This window comes from Danio rerio, chromosome 8 (genome assembly GCF_049306965.1).
Source record: "Danio rerio strain Tuebingen ecotype United States chromosome 8, GRCz12tu, whole genome shotgun sequence".
NCBI lineage: Eukaryota > Metazoa > Chordata > Actinopteri > Cypriniformes > Danionidae > Danio > Danio rerio.
The window spans coordinates 10013354-10036189 of NC_133183.1; the positions used below are offsets into that span (position 1 = coordinate 10013354).

General features: G+C 36.0%; 1 protein-coding gene across 3 annotated transcripts; it reads left to right on the top strand.

Moving 5' to 3' along the window:
• The first annotated feature begins 617 nt into the window (after positions 1–617).
• Positions 618–21423, top strand: comta (catechol-O-methyltransferase a). 3 transcript variants are annotated; one of them, XR_012383751.1, is made up of 7 exons: positions 618–695; positions 9648–9795; positions 13926–14043; positions 16389–16582; positions 19853–19984; positions 20064–20597; positions 20903–21385. XR_012383751.1 is itself a non-coding variant. In XM_005166711.6 (6 exons), exons 2-6 carry the CDS (start codon positions 9649–9651, stop codon positions 20241–20243), a joined length of 771 nt encoding a protein of 256 aa, XP_005166768.1. In that variant the 5' UTR covers positions 618–695; position 9648; the 3' UTR covers positions 20244–21423. The 3 variants fall into 3 exon arrangements, 2 of the variants coding, with proteins under 2 accessions (XP_005166768.1, NP_001025328.2); XM_005166711.6 differs by having other exon boundaries at positions 20064–21423; NM_001030157.2 differs by lacking the exons at positions 618–695; positions 20903–21385 and having other exon boundaries at positions 9649–9795; positions 20064–20243.
• The last annotated feature ends 1413 nt before the right edge of the window (positions 21424–22836 follow it).

The window sequence follows — 22836 nt, forward strand, 5'->3', positions numbered from 1 at the left end:
GATGTTTAAAAGAGCAAGGAAATTTTCACAGTAATTTCTATAATATTTTTTCTTCTGGATAAATTTTTTTTTGTTTTATTTCGGCTAGAATAAAAGCCGTTTTTAATTTTCTTAAAGACATTTTAAGGTCAATATTATTAGCTTTCTTAGGATATTTTTCAATTGTACAGAACAAACCACTGTTATACAATGACTTGCCTAAATAACCAAGTTAAGCCTTTAAATGTTCCTTTAGGCTGAATACCAGTATCTTGAAAAGTTTCGAGTAAAACATTATGTACTGTCATCATGGCAAAAATTAATTAAATCAGCTATTAGAGATGAGTTATTAAAACTATTATGTTTAGAAATGTGTTAAAAAATCTTCTTTGCATAAAACAGAAATTTACGGTGGGCTAATAATTCAGACTTCTGTATATCTCTTTCCACAGTAGTCTTTATCGTGACCAATGACCATACATATCTTTAAGCCCATTAAAGCAAACCAGCAGAACAGGTTAGAAAGAGCCAACAGAAGAGGGAGGGCAGAGAGGGGGAGAGAGAGAGAGAGAGCGAGAGAGAGAGAGAGAGAGAGAGAGAGAGCAAGGCCATTGGGAAACCCTTTGTGAGAGAAAGGCATAAAGGCAGCGGAGTGAAAAGAAAAGGGAAGCTCATCTCTGTGTGTGTTTTGGTGAAGACGTCCGCAAAAAAAGGAAGTAAGATTATGTAAATCTTGTTTGGCACAATATTGCAACAGATTGTTCTTATGCTGGGCTTATGAAATTCAAAGCAACGCGTGCTGTATTGTAAATATGTGTGTGCTTGCTTGCCGTCACACGTTGTGTTTATGTAACTGCATGCATCGAACAATATTGTTTCACACTTCAATATTTATTCATAAGCAAAATCAGACTTGACACATCCCGCACATGGCATGCAAATGTGTGAATACTGTGCCTCAGCGTTAAAGGGACAGTTTACCCAAAACTGAAAATCATTTACTTGTTCCAAACCTGTTTGAGTTTCTTTCTTCTGTTGAACACAAAAAAAGATATTTCGAAGAATGCTGAATGCCATTGATGTCTATAGTATTTGTTTTTCCTACTATGGAAGTTAATGGTGTTTAGCATTCTTCAAAATATCTTCTTTTTTTATCTACAATTTTTCATTCTTCTGTTGAACACAAAAGAAGATATTTTGAAGAATGCTGAATGCCACTGACGTTCACTGTATTTGTTTTTCCTACTATAAAAGTTAATAGTATTCAGTATTCTTCAGAATATGTTCTTCTTTTCTCTGTTAAGCACAAAAGAAGATATTTTAAAGAATGCTCAACGCCATTGATGTCTAAAGTATTTGTTTTTCCTACTATGGAAGTTCAGCATTCTTAAAAATATCTTCTTTAATCATTTTCTTTCTTCTGTTGAACACAAAAGAAGATATTTTGAAGAATGCTGAATACCATTAACTTCCATACTATGAAAAACAAATATGACGGACGTCAATGATATTCAGCATTCCTCAAAATATCTTTTTTTGTGTTCTTATTTTTATCTTTTTTCGTTCCTCTGTTGAACACAAAAGAAGATATTTTGAAAAATGCTGAAAGCCACTGACGTCCACTGTATTTGTTTTTCCTACTATGGAAGTCAATGGTGTTTAGCATTTTTCAAAGTATCTTTTTTATTCATCTTCTACTTTTCTTTCTTCTCTCAAACACAAAAGAAGATATTTTAAAGAATGCTAAATGCCAGTGGCGTCTGTAGTAGTTGTTTTTCTTACTATAGAAGGTTAGCCTTCTTTAAAATATCTTCTTTTTTAATCCTTTTCTTTCTTCTGTTGAACACAAAGATATTTTGAAGAATCCTGAATACCATTAACTTCCATAGTATGAAAAACAAATACGATGGGCGTCAATGACATTCAGCATTTTTTAAAATATCTTCTATGTTCTTCTTTACTTTCTTCTATTGAACAGCATTCTTCAAAATATCTTTTATATCTTCTATTTTTTCATTCTTCTGTTAAACACAAAAGAAGATATTTTGAAGAATGCTGAATGCCGCTGAAAGTTTATGATATTTAGTATTCTTCAAAATATCTTATATTTATCTTCTTTTCTTTCCTCTGTTGAACACAAAATAAGCTATTCTGAAGAATGCTGAATGACATTAGCGTCCATACTATTTGTTTTTCCAACTGTGGAAGTCAATGGTTACTGGTTTCTTTTTTTTTTTCAACCCCCACAATAAATATTAAATTTATTCCCCTTAGGATATTCTAAACCTGTATGAAATTATCCTCATTTACAGCAGTACATTTCTGTAAAATTACCAGAACAGCTTCACTGGATTTTTTTTTTAAAAGGGGCCTGTACATACTTGATCTCTTTTTTTTTTTTTGAGAAATTACTGGTAACTTCTTTCTAGAAAAGCTTGTATCTTGTAGTTACTAGTAATTTCTTTCTGGAAACATCTGTATCTAATCTTCTTCTTTACTTTCTTCTGTTGAACAGCATTCTCCAAAATATCTCCTTTTTTATATTCTATTTTTTCATTCTTCTATTGAACACAAAAGAAGATATTTTGAAGAATGCTGAATGCCATTAACTTCCATACTATGAAAAACAAATATGACGGACGTCAATGATATTCAGCATTCCTCAAAATATCTTCTTTTGTGTTCTTATTTTTATCTTTTTTTCGTTTCTCTGTTGAACACAAAAGAAGATATTTTGAAAAATGCTGAAAGCCACTGACGTCCACTGTATTTGTTTTTCCTACTATGGAAGTCAATGGTGTTTAGCATTTTTCAAAATATCTTTTTTATTCACCTTCTACTTTTCTTTCTTCTCTCAAACACAAAAGAAGATATTTCAAAGAATGCTAAATGCCAGTGGCGTCCGTAGTAGTTGTTTTTCTTACTATAGAAGGTTAGCCTTCTTTAAAATATCTTCTTTTTTAATCCTTTTCTTTCTTCTGTTGAACACAAAGATATTTTGAAGAATCCTGAATACCATTAACTTCCATAGTATGAAAAACAAATACGATGGACGTCAATGACATTCAGCATTTTTCAAAATATCTTCTATGTTCTTCTTTACTTTCTTCTATTGAACAGCATTCTTCAAAATATCTTTTACATCTTTTATTTTTTTCATTCTTCTGTTAAACACAAAAGAAGATATTTTGAAGAATGCTGAATGCCGCTGAAAGTTTATGATATTTAGCATTCTTCAAAATATCTTATTTTTATCTTCTTTTCTTTCCTCTGTTGAACACAAAATAAGCTAATCTGAAGAATGCTGAATGCCATTAGCGTCCATACTATTTGTTTTTCCTACTGTGGAAGTCAATGGTTACTGGTTTCTTTTTTTTTTCATCCCCCACAATAAATAATAAATTTATTCCCCTTAGGATATTCTAAACCTGTATGAAATTATCCCCTTTTACAGCAGTACATTTCTGTAAAATTACCAGAACAACTTCACTGGTATTTTTTAAAGGGGCCTGTACATACTTGATCTCTTTTTCTGAAAAATTACTGGTAACTTCTTTCTGGAAGAGTCTGTATCTTGTAGTTACTGGTAATTTCTTTCTGGAAACATCTGTATCTAATCTTCTTCTTTACTTTCTTCTGTTGAACAGCATTGTTCAAAATATCTCCTTTTTTATCTTCTATTTTTTCATTCTATTGAACACAAAAGAAGATATTTTGAAGAATGCTGAATGCCACTGATGTTTATGGTATTTGTTTTTCCTGCTATAAAAGTTCATGGTATTCAGCATTCTTCAAAATATCTTCTTTTTATTCATCTCTCCTCTGTTGAACATAAAATAAAATATTTCGAAGAATGCTGAATGCCATTGATGTCCATAGTATTTGTTTTTCCTACTACGGAAGTTTATGGTATTTAGCATTCTTCAAAATATCTTATTTTTATCTTCTTTTCTTTCCTCTGTTGAACACAAAATAAGCTATTCTAAAGAATGCTGAATGCCATTGGCGTCCATACTATTTGCTTTTCCTACTATGGAAGTCAATGGTTACTGGTTTCTAACATTATTCAAAATATTTATTTTGTATTTGACATAAGAAAAATAATAATAACGGTTTATAAAAACTTGAAGGCAGTAAATAGAGTTAATAATAAGTGAGTAAATTAATTTTCATTTTTGGGTGAACTGTCTCTTTAAAGGTCTCTTTAGTTTACTCAAGTCTGACTGCAATCTATAATTAAGCAGTGACTTAAGTATTCATGTGGCCTAGTAAACGAGCGTTGAGTTTTCTGGCAGGCCACGCCGTCGATAACACGTGTGGAGGATAAAAAGAGAAGCTGTAAAACTGTCACACTTGTGTTTTAAAGTCTCTGCAGCACTGAAAAATGATTCACTGGATTTACTCAATGTTTTGAAGGTAAGTGGTTACAATTGATTTATACGAGCTGAATTTAAACAAACAAATAAAGTTGATCGTTACTACATTTAATTTGTTTGTGTAAATTCAGCCCATATCAATTGCTTGCAACCACTTACCTTTAAAAAAAAAAAAAAAAGTAAATCCAATGAATCTTTTTTCTTTTCAATGTTTTTAGGGGGGGTTACGTTCTGCTGGTGATAGCATCTTTAATTAAAGCTTGCTCTGACAGCGCACAGACTCTGACTGTCAGTGTGTGCGTCTCCAGTGGATCGTGCCTGGAGTTTATTATGAGCGTCTCATTGTGTTGAGTCCTTTTCTGAGCTTCAGTAGTAGGAATGGATTAGGATTAACGTCATTTTGGCAGCTAGATCCCCTACTTGGAAAAAAAAAATGAGAGAAAAGGTTTTCGGTCAAAGTTCAAAAGATTTTTTTTTCAACCCTCACAATAAATATGAGATTCTGTGAGTATTTATTTCCCTTAGGATATTCTAAACCTGTATGACATTATCTCCTTTTACAGCAGTAAATTTCTGTAAAATTACCAGAACAACTTCACAGTTTTTTTAAAGGGGCCTGTTCATACTTGATCTCTTTTCTGAGAAATTACTGGTAACTTCTTTCTGTAAAAGTCTGTGTGTGTGAAAGGGGCTTTTATTTTAGTAGAGCGCAGAGATGATATGTCCAATCATTCATTCTTTTATTCATTCATTTTCCTTCGGCTTAGTCCCTTTATTTATCAGGGGTCACCACAGCAGAATGAACCACCAACTTACCCTGGATAAGTTTTTTCTTTCAAGGTTTAAAGTTGCATGAAGAAAGCTCAAGATCCCACAATGCAATTCAAAATCATAAATAAATGGGGGAAAAATATGAATAATAAAAACTGCTAATTCACAGATATTTTTTGACACTGGATAAAACATATAAATGATTATAAACTTATAGATAGATGCTGACACAATACTAAAGCCTGAAAGACTATCAGAGTAAGAGCTGAACATAAACATCCAGCCAAAGAAAGCTGGCAGTTAAAAGAGAAGCTTCTGAATCACCATTCTGCAAGCCATTACAAGGCATACTCTGTTCATGTAAGTGGTAAATCAGCTGTGGCGATGAAGCTGCGCTAATTCATTTCCTTCTCCAGGCGTTTGGCCAAATATTGCTCAGCACTGAAAAAGGAGCTCTGGCTGTTTTCTAGCACCACTGGACTGAAACAGGAGAGTTTGGCTTTCAACAGCAATGAAAGTCAACCTTTTTTAAAGCCCTGAACGGCCTTTTGTCCTTTTTTTCCATAAACTTCATGCATTATTTATACGTGAGCAAACTGAATATTGCGGATCACTTGTGAACAATGTTGCAATGTTTCTGCACATGCACATCATGCAATCTTGCATCATTATATTGCTGCCAGAGCTGCTGTATTTGCTCAGGTGTGACCAAATGTCATAAAACACACGAGATAATCAATCATTTAGTCCAAAGGTTGTGTCGCTGTAGGGATGAAATGATAGTGAGTTTTGAGAAAAGTCTCACAAAACCTGTTGAGATTCTCTTTAAAATATATTTATAGGTTGGTTATACATATGTATGGTTATATATATATATATATATATATATATATATATATATATATATATATATATATATATATATATATATATATATATATATATATACACATACAGGGCTTCACATTTACTTTTTTAATTACCAGCCGCTGTGGCTAGTAGTTTTTCAACATTACTAGCCACTTTCCATTTTCACTAGCCACAGTTTTGTTGTTTGAAAAATATATTTTATATGAATAAATGTGATTTGGCATGCTAAAATCACTACTTTGATTTAGATGTTGTGTTGTCCACATGCCTCCTCATTTAATTTACTGCTTGTGTGTGTTGTGTGTGAGCTTGCTCACTGTGCATGAGCAAATGGGTTGTGTCGCATTGCAATTAGTTTTTATTTCACTTGACTTTTTTAGGGCTCAAAATTAAGGATTTACCAAATTTATGTCCGACCACACCAAAAAGAAATAATTACTTCTTAGACTCACATTTCAAATGTGTCAAAACAAGGAAAATACAGCTGCATTTTTCAACAAAACTTTTCATTTTTTAAAAATTGACATTTAAAAAGATCTATTGTCATGTATCTACAATATGCACAGTGATCTGTCCTGGCTAAAAGTCCCAGATCAGCAATTAACTACACATAAATGGGGAGTTAATCTCCCAATAAAGCAATGTTATTGTAAAGGATGATAATAAAAATATATTAACAAAAAAAAAACTGTAAGCAAAAGAAAACAGGTGATACATACCGTGTGTGACAATGAAAGGATGATCAGGTGCCTGAGAATTAAAATGAAAACAGTGACTGCTGCTGCTTACAAAAGGATATATATATATATATATATATATATATATATATATATATATATATATATACACCAATATATATATATATATACCAATCGCACCAGTTGCGTTTCTTCTACACACGGTTGTTTCGCGCAAGTAAACGGGAGTAATCATCCTTTCACAAAGTATTCACCTGCTTTTGCTCACACAAACACAGTGATTTTTGTCAGTCGTGCTGCTTCTCGATTCTAAGCTCACATTTGCATGCATATTTTGCCATCTTTATTGTCGCCTGCAGCTGTACGGCTGTATCAGGCTGGCTGTACGCACTGTGCTTATCTACCATGAGAGGACGGGAATTAATGACGCTTTTTATTTTTGAATTTTTTTATGACATCATTTAAATTGATTATTAAACCGTATACACTACAGCTGCTTTTCGCTGGCCCACCACATTCTTACAAACATATCTTATTTATTAAAGTTATTATTTCATTGACTTGAATATAATTACCCACCTATAATATAATTATTAACCCGTCATCTAAAATCTTAGAATCATAAAATAGCCTATTATTTTATTCGTGGCTAGAGCTTGATTAATTTGATTGACATCCTAGGCAACTTTACTTCAAAGGACTGCATGTGAGTTTATTGTAACGCTGTATTTTGGTAGCACAAAAACTGGTGCTCGCTGCAGAGCCATTTGAGCAGAGCTGAGCTCCAGCGAGGGGGAGCATGAGCTCCCGCTCTGCCTCCTGTAAGCTGTTTTAATGCGTACACCAACCCCACCCTAACCCTACCCCCAGTGACATCACTCGTATAAGAAGTGCAAAAAAGGTGGAGCTCAAGCTCCCCCTCGCTGGAGCTCAGCTCGCCCAAATGGCTCTGCAGCGAGCACCACTTGGCAAAAACTCGCTCTGATCTGGGAGAGAAATAATAGCACTTTTCAAAGGCCAAACTTAATTCAAAGGCCAACAGCTTGTTTTGTAATTTAATGCCAGCTATACCCCCTGAAGGATGGTTATGGTGTGTTGTGATGTTGGCCGTCACAGTAGAAAGCCAAATCTTTCTTAAATTTTTTTAGACTTTTGTTTGAAAGCTTTAGTGGCACTGTAGCTGTCCAAGGTACTGTTGTATGATTTAAATTATAGCCTATATATGCACCAATAAACAAGTCAAAGGAATGAATGAAAAAATGTAATAAATATGGATTCTTAAATGTCAATATTGTTTTAACTCAAAAAATAAATAAATAAAATAATAATATAAGTTGGACATTTATGCATGGGGCCATGTAACATGTTTTTGTGTGTTTTTTTTTTCTGTGATCTTTAATACATACTGGGTATCTATCTACGCAAAAATAATTTCTAAAATGTCAACTAGGAATTTGTCTATAGCTTTAATTATGAAGTCAATAAATGATTAAAAATAACAAAAATAAAGTTATAAAAATACAAAGATAAAAAGAGCAGCATTTTGCTAAATATAACAGTGCTTGATATGCTTTATATCTTGCTATGTGTTGTTTCATATTCGTTTTTATTTCACTTGATGCATTCGTTATTTAACGTTTGAATACTGAAATAAATATAACAGCCATTGTTAAAATGGTTAATACCTTTACCAATCAGGGGTCGCCACAGTGGAATGAACCGCCAACTTATCCAACATATCTCTTACGCAGAGGATGCCCTTCCAGCTGCAAACCATCTCTGGGAAACTCATACACAACGGACAATTTAGCCTGCCCAATTCATCTGTACCGCATGATTTTGGACTATGGGGAAGAGACTTTGCTTTAAACCGGATCACCCAGAGAAAGCAAACGCGGGGAGAGCATTCAAATTCCACACAGAAATGCCAACTGACCCAGCCAGGGCTTGAACCAGCGACCTTCTTGCTGTGAGGCGACAGCGCTAACCACTGAGTCACCATGAACAATGTAACAAATATGCATAAATAGATTTTAGATACGTTATACGTTGTCAGTTGTTGATGTCGGATGTGTTTTGTCTGATTTTCCGGTTTCTGGGTTTTCTTTTTGTTCATCAAACACTGCTTGATAAACCACACACTGCACTCTGATCCGCCCTTCGTGTTGTATTTCCCTCTAACCATTCTAAGCATGCAAACAGATAGGCCTGGTTGGACAGACATGAAAATCGATAAACATGTAACAATTCACCCACTCACGAAAACATATTTATACAAATATACAGTAAATCACTCACTCGCTATCCTTCGGGTTAGCCCATGATTTATGCAGAGGTCACCACATCAGAATGAACCACCAAACCTAAATGGTTTCCCTACAGAAAAACCCAGCTTAAACCAGCCTAGGCTGGTTGGCTGGTTTTAGCTGGTCAACCAGCCTGGTTTTAGATGGGATTTGGCCATTTCCAGCCTGGGCTTAGCTGGTCAGGCTAGGAGATGACCAGCTAAAGCCAGGCTAGGAGTTCAGCCAAAACCAGCTATGTCCAGCTTAAACCAGGCTGGTGAAGCTGGTTTTAGTTGGATTTAGCTGGTCATTTTGCAGCCTGACCAGCTAAGACGAGGCTGGAAATGGCTGGAAACCAGCCTGGAAATGGTCAAAACCCCTCTAAAACCAGGCTGGTCGACCAGCTAAAACCAGCCAACCAGCCTAGGCTGGTTTAAGCTGGATTTTTCAGCAGGGTTATGAGGCGGATGCCCTTCCGGTCGCAACCTTTATCTTTTATAAGAATAATTTCTCTGTTAATTTTTTGATAAACACGATTTATTTTTTAGATTTTAACCTGTTTTCCGCTGATTGACGCTGAGGACGTCTCTAGTTTTCCTGTGAGACAGCTGCGTGAATCGCGGTGCTGTCAGAGCTGTTGTCACTGGTTCATCTTTTGTGTCCATCAGGATGCTGTGGGTTGTGTTGGCAGTGGTGGTGGTGTTGGCATCTGTCCTGGTACTCCTCCGTCAGAGCAGTGGTTTGCTGGCGCTTCTCTGGCACGATGTGGTCCATCAGCGGCTCCTGAACTTCTTCACAGGACTATCACGACCACAGGTGACTCGCACACTTTACTACACTGTAAAATATCCGTAAATGAGAAGTTTTCCGTATTTTTTGATTCCTGTTTTTGTTTGTCCATGTTTATTTATGCTTTTGATTTGCATCATAGATCTATGGAATTGCATTAGGGGCGCGCGAGGCCCAATTTAACGCGGGGTAGAATGTAACACGGAGTTTTAAGTTGTCATGGCATGCTTCCAAGGTTTTCACCGCAGTGTCGGCAGACGTCTTGCCAACTAATGAAAAAGTTTGGCGAAATTTGGATGAGAAACACAGGAGAAATCATTTTTGCGGCATAAACGTATTTTATCACAGTCCATATTTTTTTAATTGAAAAAAATCTGTGAAAGTAGGCTATGTACATAAAACCTTATATTGTTGTGCATGGGATTGTATCACATGTGTGGAGGAGCAGTCTCTGCGTACACCTCTTTAGCACAACTGTTTCCTCCAGCGAAAAATGTAATTCTTAATGAACATTTGGCTATTTTTATTTTAAAATGAACTACCAATATTAAACACTTAACAGTTCGTGTGGCATTAACTACCATACAGTCTTGCACAGAAAGGATTAAACACAGTGACAGAAGCACTCGTTTAACTGTCACGGTCACCGACAGAGATTGAAACATCAAGTGTTGTATAGTATTAAAACTAGCCTACTTTTTATTTATTATTATCATTCAGATCATAAAGTATGTGAATGAGCCTGTAAGTTTAAAAATATAATTATATGTCATTTAATTAGAAAAGTGGCAGTTTATTTATTTAATACATGAAAACAAAAAAGGCACCATTACAAAGTGTTTTTTACTACAGTAAACAGGTAGTTTGAGCCTGGCTTACTCAGAACTCAAATGGCTGCGACTGTCTCTGTAATACAGTGGAATACTAGTATACAACCCATATTAAATAAACATTTTTAAGTGTTTTACTATTAAATTACTACTTATAAATTTAATAGTAGGCTTTATATATATATATATATATATATATATATATATATATATATATATATATATATATATATATATATCAATCAATCAATCAATCAATCAATCAATCAATCAATCAAGCCTTTATTTGTCACTACACTTTCGTATAGCGAAATTGGACCCCCCAGACCATACACAAAACATCACAAACAACTTTTCAAGGGAGACAGATCTTAGGAGGTAGCATTTAGAAACGAAGAAAGATACATTTGGACAGTTAGGCTAAAAAACACCCCCTCAGCTTGCCCTTGATTAGGACAAAGTGAGAAAAGGGAGAAAAACAGCCCTATCTTAGCATAAGCACACCGACAAGACACAACATAGACAGAGGGGATGGGAACAGGGGTAATGGAAAACAGTCCGTTGAGTGCGGGCAGCCAACTGGTCCAGCAGCCATTTCCGGCGCAAGTCACAGCCCCGCCCACGCCCCACGTGGGTAAAAGCACACGAAGGCGTTTGGATGGGGATCAGTGGTGAATGTTTATCTGTAGATATGTTTGTGTGTGTGTGAGCCTGCATAGTCCAGAGTCACGCAGGTGTCCTTGACAGGGGCAGGAATTTCAGAGCGTCCGCTTATCTTGCTTATCCCAGGGAGTTGTTTACTTCCAGCCGAGGCCGTCTGGCAGGAGTAAGAGGAGAGCCGAAAAAAAAGACAGTAAGATACTTCCACTTTAGGTCAATATCTGCCAATTTCACAGATATTTAATGTCCATCACTCGTCTCCCGATCTGGCCAAAATTTGTTGCAGAGCCGCTAGCTTCACCTCCATGGTTTCCAGTTTTCGGTCAAGGACCATAGTCTGATTCGCGACCCTACCCATCAGTGTTTCAATCAAGCTGGCCAGCCTAGTGGAGTTTTGAGCTGCGCTGACCGCTTTTATCAGTTTCCGATATCCCAGGGCCCCGCATAAGCCCATCAGCAGAAACCCTGTTATCAAAGTTCCGAATAGGTAGATATCTTCAATATCCTCCAGAGACAGAGCAGCTAGACAGAGGACTCTCCACTCTCCACACAATATATATATTAAGCTCACTGAAGAATCTACAATTACTTACTGGCAGCAGTTCGCTAGTAACTTACTTTAAGTCAGTTACAGAAAAGATACTGCATTTACATTTACAGCACCACTTATCTTGCTGTATATGCAGGGCCGGCGCGTCCATAGAGGCGACCTAGGCGGCCGCCTAGGGCGGCAGTATAGAGAGGGCGGCGTCTACGACACCTCCCTTACCACCTGCGTTCTCAATTTTGTCCGCGACACCTCCCCCGCGTCATCAGATATATTCGCGCATAGACGATAGAATAGAGAGGGCGGCGTCAGCATCACTTCCATCAGCACCCGCATGTCCTCATTTGAATCCACGCATAGGGCGGCAGAATAAAGAGCGCAGTGTCCGCGACACCTCTCTCCCTCCCTCCCTCAGCACTTGCGCGTCCTCAGTTATATCCGCGCATAGGGCAGCAGAATAAAGAGCGCAGTGTCCGGGACATCTCCCTCCCTCAGCACCCGCGCCTCCTCAGTTATATCCACGCATAGGGCGACAGAATAGAGAGGGCGGTGTCCGCCAGTCCGCGACACCTCCCTCCCTCCCTCAGCACCCGCGCGTCCTCAGTTGTATCCGCGCATAGAGCGCCGGAAAAGAGGTCAGCGACACCTCACTTCATTTTCATAACCGGTCACTTTCGTTTTCACATTGGGGTTGAGGGCGGCGTGATCGTCCTCTGCCTAGAGCGGCAGTTCAGCTTGCTCCGGCCCTGTGTATATGTATTCATACAGCAGTTCTGTCTGGTTCATGAATCTGATTGGCTGATAGCCGTGCAATATTCTGCCAGTAACAGCACTCGCCCAGCCTCTTAACCCTTCTCCCTTGTGTATTACTCCGCCCACTTACAGCAACAAGCAGAGGACACTTTACAGCAGGGATCACCAAACTTGTTCCTGGAGGGCCAGTGTCCTGCAGATTTTAGCTCCAACCCTAATCAAACACACCTGAACAAGCTAATCAAGGTCTTACTAGGTATACTTGAAACACCCAGGCAGGTGTGTTGAGGCAAGTTGGAGCTAAACCCTGCAGGGCAACAGACCTACAGGAATGAGATTGGTGACCCCTGCTCTACAGTTTGACAAATATTGCTGCTGTTGGACAACATAATGTACTTTTGAGGCTTTTTATCTCGAAAATGTAGTTGTTTATATTGTATCTATGCAGTTTATTTATAAGGATAGTGTCTATTTTAAAATATTTACAATTTCTGAGACAGCACGTCAGCGGCCATTAGCCTGTCTTTGAACAAAGATGGTTGACGATTTTCATCCACAAGATGGTGACAGATATCCTATAATAATCCCTAAGAGAAAAACAGCGTGATTTTAAATTACAGCTGATCAAATCATTATTAATCTGGTAAATGACTTTCTAAGTCAATTTCTCTCTTTGTATGTTGTAGTGCTATATTTATACCATAGTAATATGGTGATCTCCCGATTACAACAGAGAAATACTGGGAGATATCTCCATAGACTGATGGCATTTCATGTAGTTCAGCCTTATAATCCTAAAATGTAAACAAAATCACCCGCTTTGTCATCACTTTAGACATTACGCTAGAGAATCATTCAAACACTAGCTTTAAAGTGACGTGTTTTGAGCAACAGTTTCTACTGTTCTGATGTCAGCTGCAGATGTGAATGAGTGGCTGAAGAAAGTAGTTCCTCTTCTAAAAAGGTTTTTAGACTCTCCGTGTTTGATTTTCTTTTTATACACACAATTATGTCGTCGAACTGTTGTATAAATGCAATATCACATGAGTAGCAGTGCGATGTGGCTGTATATCATCACTGGTGGGACACTAAGCACTCCTCCCACCAGTGCCAATATACAGCCACATCGCACTGCTACTATCTTTACTGTGAAATCATCAGTCATTTTCACAATGCAACTTTAAAATACAGTAACATACTACTTAACTGTCCTACAGTAAAATACAGTTCATATTACAGTTAATTACTGTGTAATTTACAAAAATCCCTAACAGTGTTAAAAAGTCCTTCCGCCTTTGTTTTGAACATGTAGTTCTGTCGTCGCTGTGCTGAAATTTGTTGCTTGTGTGTTACTTGTGTGAACGTAGCGCATCTTGAAAGCCGTCCAAAAAAACGCCACTAAAGGAAACCCAGAGAGCGTCATCGCCGCCATTGACCACTATTGCAGACACAGCGAATGGGCCATGAATGTGGGCGACGAGAAAGGTATAGCAGCTCTCCTTTTCATTTGCCTGATTTTCATTATTCTCTCTCTCTTCTTTGAGTAAATGGCCTTAAGGCTGCTCATGGTCGGCTGTTCTGAATGAGAAGTGATGGCAGTCTCCTGTCTACTGGCTCAATACACTCTCTGCATGGATGCACACTAGTTGCACATACAATTATTAGCCCTCCAGTGACATCTCTATTCTTTTTAATTCTTCCAATATTTTCATGGTTTTTCCTTTTCTTTCTCCTTCAGGGGAACGTCTTATTTCTTTTAATTTGACTGGGAAAAAAAGGAGTCTCATTCTTTAACATTAATTTTTAAGGTTAACATTACTGGCCTCCTAGGATTTATTTTTACTGATTGGTTACAGAACAAACCACTGTTGTCCAATGACTTGCCTAATTACCCTAATTGACTGTTAACAACATCCTCTACGACACAATAATGTATTTACACTTATTCAATTTAATTAAAATTTATTTGTTAAGCGCTTTTCACAATAATTATTGTTACACGGCAGCTTTACACTAGGTGCATATTATTGCATTGCAATCAAACTTGGAAAGGTTAGGGTTATTAGTTAACATAACTTTTTTAGTTACTAATAACTAACCAATTAGTTAAAGTTATTATATATAAACAGTGAAAAAATGCAGTAACATACTGCATACCTGCCCTACAATAAAATAAACTTTAAATCACAGTTAAAAACAGTTTACAAAAATCAAAGTGTAGTTCAACCTTTAAATTACTAGTTGAATATTATGAACTTTATTTCTGCTATTAACTTTAGTCTAAGCAAAGTCAGACCTTACTGTCCTAATTAAATAATTAAAAATCAAGGCATGCTCATATTGTTTTCTGGTAAAATAAGCTTAATCTAAAGGCCTTTGCCCTTCATATAAGCCACTTCTGATACCAAATGATCAACTAGAAGTCAAGTTATTACTTGTTGTTCCCAAAACTTGAATAGGCGGCAAGACTTTTGTCAGGTAATGTAGTGTATTTTTAGAGGATTTTATCTAATTCAGTGACAATATTACACCAACAATACACATACACTGTTAGACATTTATTGTATTATTGCTGTAACTTATTGGCAGCAGTTACCATTAACTGCCTCTTTACAGTAACTTGCATGGAAATGTGCTTTACACTATAGCAGGACCCTATTGCAATACCATTTTACAGTAAAAAAGCCTTATTGTAAGTTCTTTTTATGGTAAAATTCCCTTTACCACATTTTAATTTTTCAGTATGACGATTTTTACAGTACTTTTACTGTAATTTATTAACATTTTACACTGGCATCAGTGTACAAAATATTTATTTATAGTATTTACTGTTGAATTTAAAAAAATCCAAACTCCAAACAAGTGGATGAGATCATGTACAAAAGCATTTTTTATTATTCACTGTTATTATATCGATTTTAATGGGGTATATGCCGAAGCATGCTAATAGGACTTTTAATTTGAAAGCGCTGGGTTAAGCGCTTCCAGCTAATTGAATGCCAATGCAAAATCCGGTGCGTTTAAGGTCCGTTTTCTTTAAAAATCAGCGATCTCCACTAGCTGAGTGATATCCGATTTAAAGTGGGTATCAGATTGTATAAGAAGCACTGCATTAAATTACATTTCCCCCGCCATATCTTTATATTATGAGCATTTATTTTACCCCAGTATAATCAATGGAGCTTCTGTGTTAGCCTGCCGATTCTGACGGGTGCGTGCGAGTAAACAGCTTTTTGTCTCGTTTTACGCTTGAGCAACTAAATAAATGTTAATGTTTATTTAACTGAATGTATTTTAATGACATTACAACATCAATGCTGTATAAGGAACCGTATAAAATGGAAAAAAAGTTCACAATAACAGGTCACCGGAAGTGTATCAGCGTGGGAACAGCACTAGCTCGGCATATACCCTATTAGTTTACAAAAGTAATTTTCATTGATCAATCTATTTTAAATACATTTTGTGGTACAAGATAAACATATTTTTTCATTTACTGTCTCATTTTTGTCTTCAACTACAGTAGCGATACTTGATTACTATGATTACAGTAGAATACTGCAAATTCCTAGTATGCAGTAAGTTACTGTAAAAGTTATAAAATTACCCCATTGAAGTAGTGAACTATAAAAAATTATGTGGTATTTTTACTGGCCATTTTTACTGTAAAACTGCAGCAAAACCTATGTTGTTGTGCCCATTAGCAGCTCAATTTCATGTGTGACAACAGAACTGATGCATAAACAATAGCACAGAGCCGCTAATGGGGCATTAATGATATTTCTCCTGTCATTATCCACCTCATTGCGTGTCACTGTGTGTGTCTGAAGGCCTCATACTGGATTCAGTCGTGACAGAGGTGAATCCCAGCACGGCTCTGGAGCTCGGTACATACTGCGGATACTCTACTGTTCGCATCGCTCGCCTGCTCTCCCCTGGAACAAAACTCATCACACTCGAATTTAACCCAGACTACGCTGCTATTGCACGGCAGATAATCGCCTACGCTGGCCTTCAGGACAAGGTGAGGAAAGTATTAGTAGTGAACTTTTGAATCAAACAAAAATTAGACATTGGAGAGGGGTCTAGCTGCAGACCGGGTGCACATCATGCAAGCTGAGACAGCATGCAATGCTTTTAATGCTTACACCTAACCCTGCCCCTAACACTACCCCTCACAGTGACGTCACCAACTCTATTGAGTGCATGTGTCTGAGCTTGCATGTGCATACTGAAAAATGATCAAGAACGGGTGTTGCTAGTTTTAGGAGAACTTTGATGAAAGGTTTTGGCTCAGTGGAGTTTGCATGTTCTCCCCATGTTGGTGTGGGTTTCCCACACTGTACAAAGACATGCTCTATAGGTAAGTTGAGTAAACAAAAATGGCAGTGTTGTATTAGTGCGTGTGGGAATAAGAGAGTGTTTGGGTGTTTGCCAGTAATGGGTTGCAGCTGGAAGGGCATCCACTGCGTAAAACATATGCTGAAATGGTTGGCGGTTCATTCCGCTGTGGTGACCTCGGATAAATAAAGGTCTAAGCCGGAGGAAAATGAATGAAATTTCTTCATCCAGTGGATAAAAAGGCAAATGGAAAGTTGCTGAAGTGAGTCTGGGAAAATAAATACTGAAGTGAATCTGGTCGACAGCAGAAACCACAGGCTGTTATTGGCGCTTAACAATGTACCGATAGTTGTGAAATATTATCAGACCAACTGTTGTCTGAATTATTTTTGCTTGACTGTAATCCATTACATGATGTGCCTTTTTATTAATGTTTTCTGTTTTTTCAGGATACATTTTGGTTATAATAAGATTTAACCCTTTATTACACAGATGTTGTAGATTCATTGATATTTATATCAATATATTTTTGTTCTTGTATGAATGGTGTGTTTAAGTCATGTCTGATAAATTCAATTTGTATATCGCTTTTACAATGTAGATTGTGTCAAAGCAGCTTCACATAAATGGTCATAGTAATTGGAACAGTGTAGTTCAGTTTTTAGTGTTTCAGTTCAGTTCAGTTTAGCTCAGTTCAGTGTGGTTTAAAATCATTACTGAGAGTCCAAACACTGAAGAGCAAATTCATCGATGGGTAGCTCTACTGATCCCAAATCATGTAAGCTAGTGGCGACAGCGGAGAGGAAAAAAATAAATAAATTTAAGTATTGAACGCACATGATCACCAACACATAGTTATTTTTTAAAAATAGGAAACTTAATAATTGCTTTAACCTCCATTTTAGAGTTTCTGCTCTTTAAATAAATACAGCAAAATTCATTTTATTGATCAATAAAATGTATATTTGTTTATTAATACCATATTGTAATTGTCTATAATAGAAAATTATATTTATCATTATATATTGTATCATATATTACATATCAGTGGTTCTCAAAATGTGGTATGTGTACCACTAATGGTACGCGAAGAAATACTAAATAATAAAATAAAAAATAAAAACATACACTTTTAAGCCACTGACGCGAGCGATTGCACTGATGTGATCAGCACTGGCTGATCTCTGAAGTGTACAATAACATCGGTGTGCTTAGAAGCTAAAAATCACCCCGCTTTGGAGCAGGGCCAGAGGCGTGCTGCGCTTGCGGAGCAGATACACGCTAGAGAAGTGCTTCTGCACACCAGTGCTGTTGTGTTGGCATTTCAGTTACTGCAAACTCAGGAATCTCCCCATGCTGCATCACTGATAAAATTGTGTTCATAAATGTGTTAAATGTGTTCGTAGTTGTGTAAAATAATGCGTTTTCGATATATCAAGTAATTTGTTTTGTAAAGCAGCGTGGCTGTCGATTAATTTGTTACCTAATTATTTTTTTAGGCTAATTTTTCTTGATGAGATTCAAATGTCGCGGGACACAGAACACAGACTCAAGCAACTTTGCCTTGCTTGAAGCTAGAATATAACATAAATAAAGTTAGTCCCTGTGTGCGCTTAACACAAACTTCACTATTCGCTTAAGATGAGATCTCAAATCAGTGAAATTCTACACGTATGAATGGATAAATCACGTATGAATTGGTCAAGCTGTGTATTTATGCATATAATCCCCCACTTTTCTGACACACATACTGTAAAGGACGCGCAATAAGCAGATCTCATTTCTAATTTAAACATGTAATTACGAATCATTTATTTTTTAATAGAAGATAATGTCCAGATTTACAAATAGGTCATGTGTACATGCAACATATTTCATAATTTATATTTCTATATGAATATGATGACATATAGCCTATATTTATGAGGTCTAAGCAACATTTCCAGGTTTTAATGAATAGGCTACTATTTGTTAATACTTTACATTTAAGTACAGCAGTTTTCTTTTTACTTTAAGAACAGCAGCCGGCTATTTTAATTAACTTTTAAAAGCACATTTTAAACGTTGACTTTTTATTTAGTTTTTGTTTTTTTTACCTGTAAGCACAGTACAGTGTTAATGTTCAAACTATTTATAATGTTTAAAGTGGCTGACAATAATAAATATTCTTAATAATAGGAATTAATCTGCCTCGTCATTATGGAGGTACTTGGAAGGACAATTTTTTTCTGAGGTGGTACTTGATGAAAACAGTTTGAGACCACTGATATATATCATTACTTTACGTTTTGCTTGTTTTAAGGAAAAATTTCAACATTTCTGTAAAGAAAATATTTTTTACTTGTCTATAAAATACTTCATGAAGCATTGATGTTTGGAGTAGAAACAAGACAAACATTTTATATAGGAAAAACTTTATTTGGACAATTTCTTTGCAATTAATTGTTAAATTTACTGGTAAGCTATAATTAAAAAACATATTTCAGTGTATGAATTGAACGCATGAAAAAGAACAATTTGGTTCTAGAGCGCGACCAATTAACTAAAAACAAATCTGAGGTCACACCGGTGTGACCAGCCATTCAAGGGCAAAAAGGCCCATGTCAGGGTGTAACCAATCAGAGATAGTGAAGACAGTAGTAAGTTACCTTTCTTGTAGGATTGTGCTTTAAATAAAGAACTTTTTTGACTGGATTGTTAGTTAATTATCTACTAGTCAATATTGCCTGTATGAATAGCGATAAAAGAAAAAAAAAAGTGAATTTGTAAAACTGCAGGATTAAATGCGACACAGTTGAAAGTTTAGGGGCACCTACCTTTTGTTATGCGCACCAGTGCAAAAAGTTAGTCTACAGCCCTGTTGGTTATTTTGTAGGCATATCACAAATCAAATTTTCACAGGACTAAAGATGTATTTTTAAAGTATTTTTTGTTGTTGTTGTTCTTGTTTAAGGTTATTCTAGTTGAGGGACCCTCAGGTGATCTGATCCCCAAAATGAAGCAACAACATGGAATCAAATCTTTCGATTTTGTGTTTTTGGATCACTGGAAAGATCGTTACGTTCCAGACACCAAACTCCTTGAGGTAAAACCTAAAACACAAATATTGTTTACCTTAACTCAAGTAATGTTTCTAATGCAAGACACTTTTTCAAATATTGCAGGAGTGTGGTTTACTCAGAAAAGGCTCTGTCCTTTTGGCTGATAACGTCATTTGTCCTGGAACTCCAGAGTATCTGAAATACGTAAGAAACGACCCACGCTATGAAAGCCGATACTTCAAGTCCAACCTGGAGTACACCAAAGTAGAAGACGGCCTGGAGAAATCGGTCTTCTTAGGATGAACATCTCATTTCACGATCTCACTAGATGAAGCTGATGCAATGAATGACTGTAAAACTGGGTTGACACCAGCAGAAGAGGAACATTCCAATTCCTGCAAAATGTTTGTGTGTCTCGACATGCCAAGTATCCTTTTGTCCTTAACAAAACTAAGACACAACAATAGGCCTGTCACAATATTCAACAAATCCACTTATCGTGCAATACTTGGAGATGGCCTCAATAATTTTTGCCATTGCAATATATATTTACAAATTCACAAAAAAACGTTAAAGCCGTTTTGTAATGACATTTACATTCTACCTCATAGGTGTCAAAGTTTATAATTGAACATTTACCTAATATGACATTTAATAGTATATAAAGAAGACATTTACCTAACATCAAACTGTACAATCTAAAAAACCTTAAGTATGAGAAGTATTTTAAAGTGTTTATGGCAATTTGCATGATTAGGTTATAAAATAAGTATATATAGACAGGGTGGGCCATTTATATAGATACACCTTAATAAACTTATTGGGAATTTCACAAGAAAAACAATGGTGTGCTTGGTTTTAAACATAACTTTATTCTTTCGTGTTATTTACAAGCCCCCTCACATATACTAATGTGCCACAAGCAGGACCTTAACATCACCAACCATTCCCATTTTATTAAGGTGTATCCATATAAATTGGCCACCCTGTCTATATATATATACAGTTGAAGTCAGAATTATTAGCCCCCCTGTATGAGTAGCGCCCCTGTTTATTTTTTTCCCCGAATTTCTGTTTAACGGAGGGAAGATTGTTTCAACACATTTCTAAGCATAATAGTTTTAAAATCTTACTTCTGATAACAGATTTATTTTATCTTTGTCATGATGACAGAAAATAATATTTTACTTGATATTTTTCAAGACAAGGTTAATAAGGTGAACTAGGCAGGTTAGGGTAATTAGGCAAGTTATTGTATGATGATGGTTTGTTCTGTAGACTATCGGAAAAAAAGTGCTTAAAGGGGCTAATAATTTTGTCCCAAAATTGGTTTTTAAAAAACTACTTTTATTCTAGCCTAAATAAAACAAAAGACTTTTTCCAGAAGAAAAAATGTTATCAGACATACTGTAAAAATGTCATTGCTCTGTTAAACATCATTTGGGAAATATTTAAAAAAGAAAATAAAAATCAAAAGGGGGCTAATAATTCTGACTTCAACTATATACACACACACACACACACACACACACACACACACATATATATATATATATATATATATATATATATATATATATATATATATATATATATATATATATATATATATATCATATAATCAGTGGCAGATCTCAAAATGAATTTTTGAAAATTGCTTATTGCAACAATTTCTGCAACAACATATCGCACAACAAAAATTCCTTATGTTGACAGGCCTATGCAACGATCTCCATTTACAACATATCTGCCGTGCTGTGGTTGAAGAAATTTGATATATTTTACAAAACGATGTGCTGATATCTTGTACATTTTTTTAAGAAAGGTTGTTTGATAAAGCTATAAAGCACTTCTTTTTCCTACTCAGTGTTTAAAAAAAGGCACATTATTTAATCAAATTGAGTTTAACCCGTAACTGAGCCAATTTTATTGAAAAATTGAAGAGTTGAAAATAATATATAAATATTATATAGTTTGTCAAGAGAAGTTCAGGTTTAGACAAAATGTACTGAAAAACGTCCCAAATTTGGGCAAGTTAAGCATTTAAAAATGTAAAATTTAAAGTAGCACATAAAAATGAGTAATGGAAAAATGCCTAATTTGGAATGAAAATCCCTTCGTTTCAATTTAAAATAAAGTTTTTACACTCACTTGAGTTTGGTTTTAATTATTTGTGAAAGAGTGTTATTGTGAATAATAGGACAACTCCCATGTGACCAATCAGCTTTCTCCATTATACTTGTATTGTTTTTCTGTCAGTTGCTAGGTTACCAATACTACCAACATAGACTCATTCTGAAAACGTAGCCCTACATTCATTTCTGGAGATAGCGAATTGTAGCTAGAGCTACGTATTGCTGCATTTCGTCTTTAAAATAAACTGTACAGGGCGGTATGACGGCATTCCTTTTCTCGCTTACCAGCTGACCGCTTACTTGCATATTTTCCGCTGTTACCATTTTGTCCGGTAGCTCGCCTGTTCATCGGCGGACTTGAGAGTGCGAATGGCAGTCGTGAGAGGAATTTGAGATCTCAAAAAAGACGTACACAGCGGCCTCTGGTGGATTCGCAAAAACAAAAACTGCAAAAAAACGTAGCTCCTAGGACGGATTTTCGTCTCTACATAAATGTATACAGGAGAATGTTTTCAGAATGGGTTGAATACTACAGTGAGCAACTCTAAAAGGTTGTTCACAGCAAGCACAATAACGATAAATATATTTGTTTTCACACAAATGATGGATAATGATCAGTTTATTTTAGGTTATGATTCATATTATTTTAATTGGGCATTATCCCTTGTAACCAGCAGGTGTCCTCAGGTTGCTACTACCGCATCTGAACATATTGAGTGTGTGATGCGTGTAATCAATCTAAACAAACAATGAATTTACGC

Bases quoted from the DNA above. Each gene is read 5' to 3' on its own strand.
- comta (XM_005166711.6), top strand. From the start codon at position 9,649: ATGCTGTGGGTTGTGTTGGCAGTGGTGGTGGTGTTGGCATCTGTCCTG. The intron at 9,796-13,925 runs GTGACTCGCACA...GTGTGAACGTAG, and splicing joins CAGGACTATCACGACCACAG to CGCATCTTGAAAGCCGTCCA. The intron at 19,985-20,063 runs GTAAAACCTAAA...CAAATATTGCAG, and splicing joins CAGACACCAAACTCCTTGAG to GAGTGTGGTTTACTCAGAAA.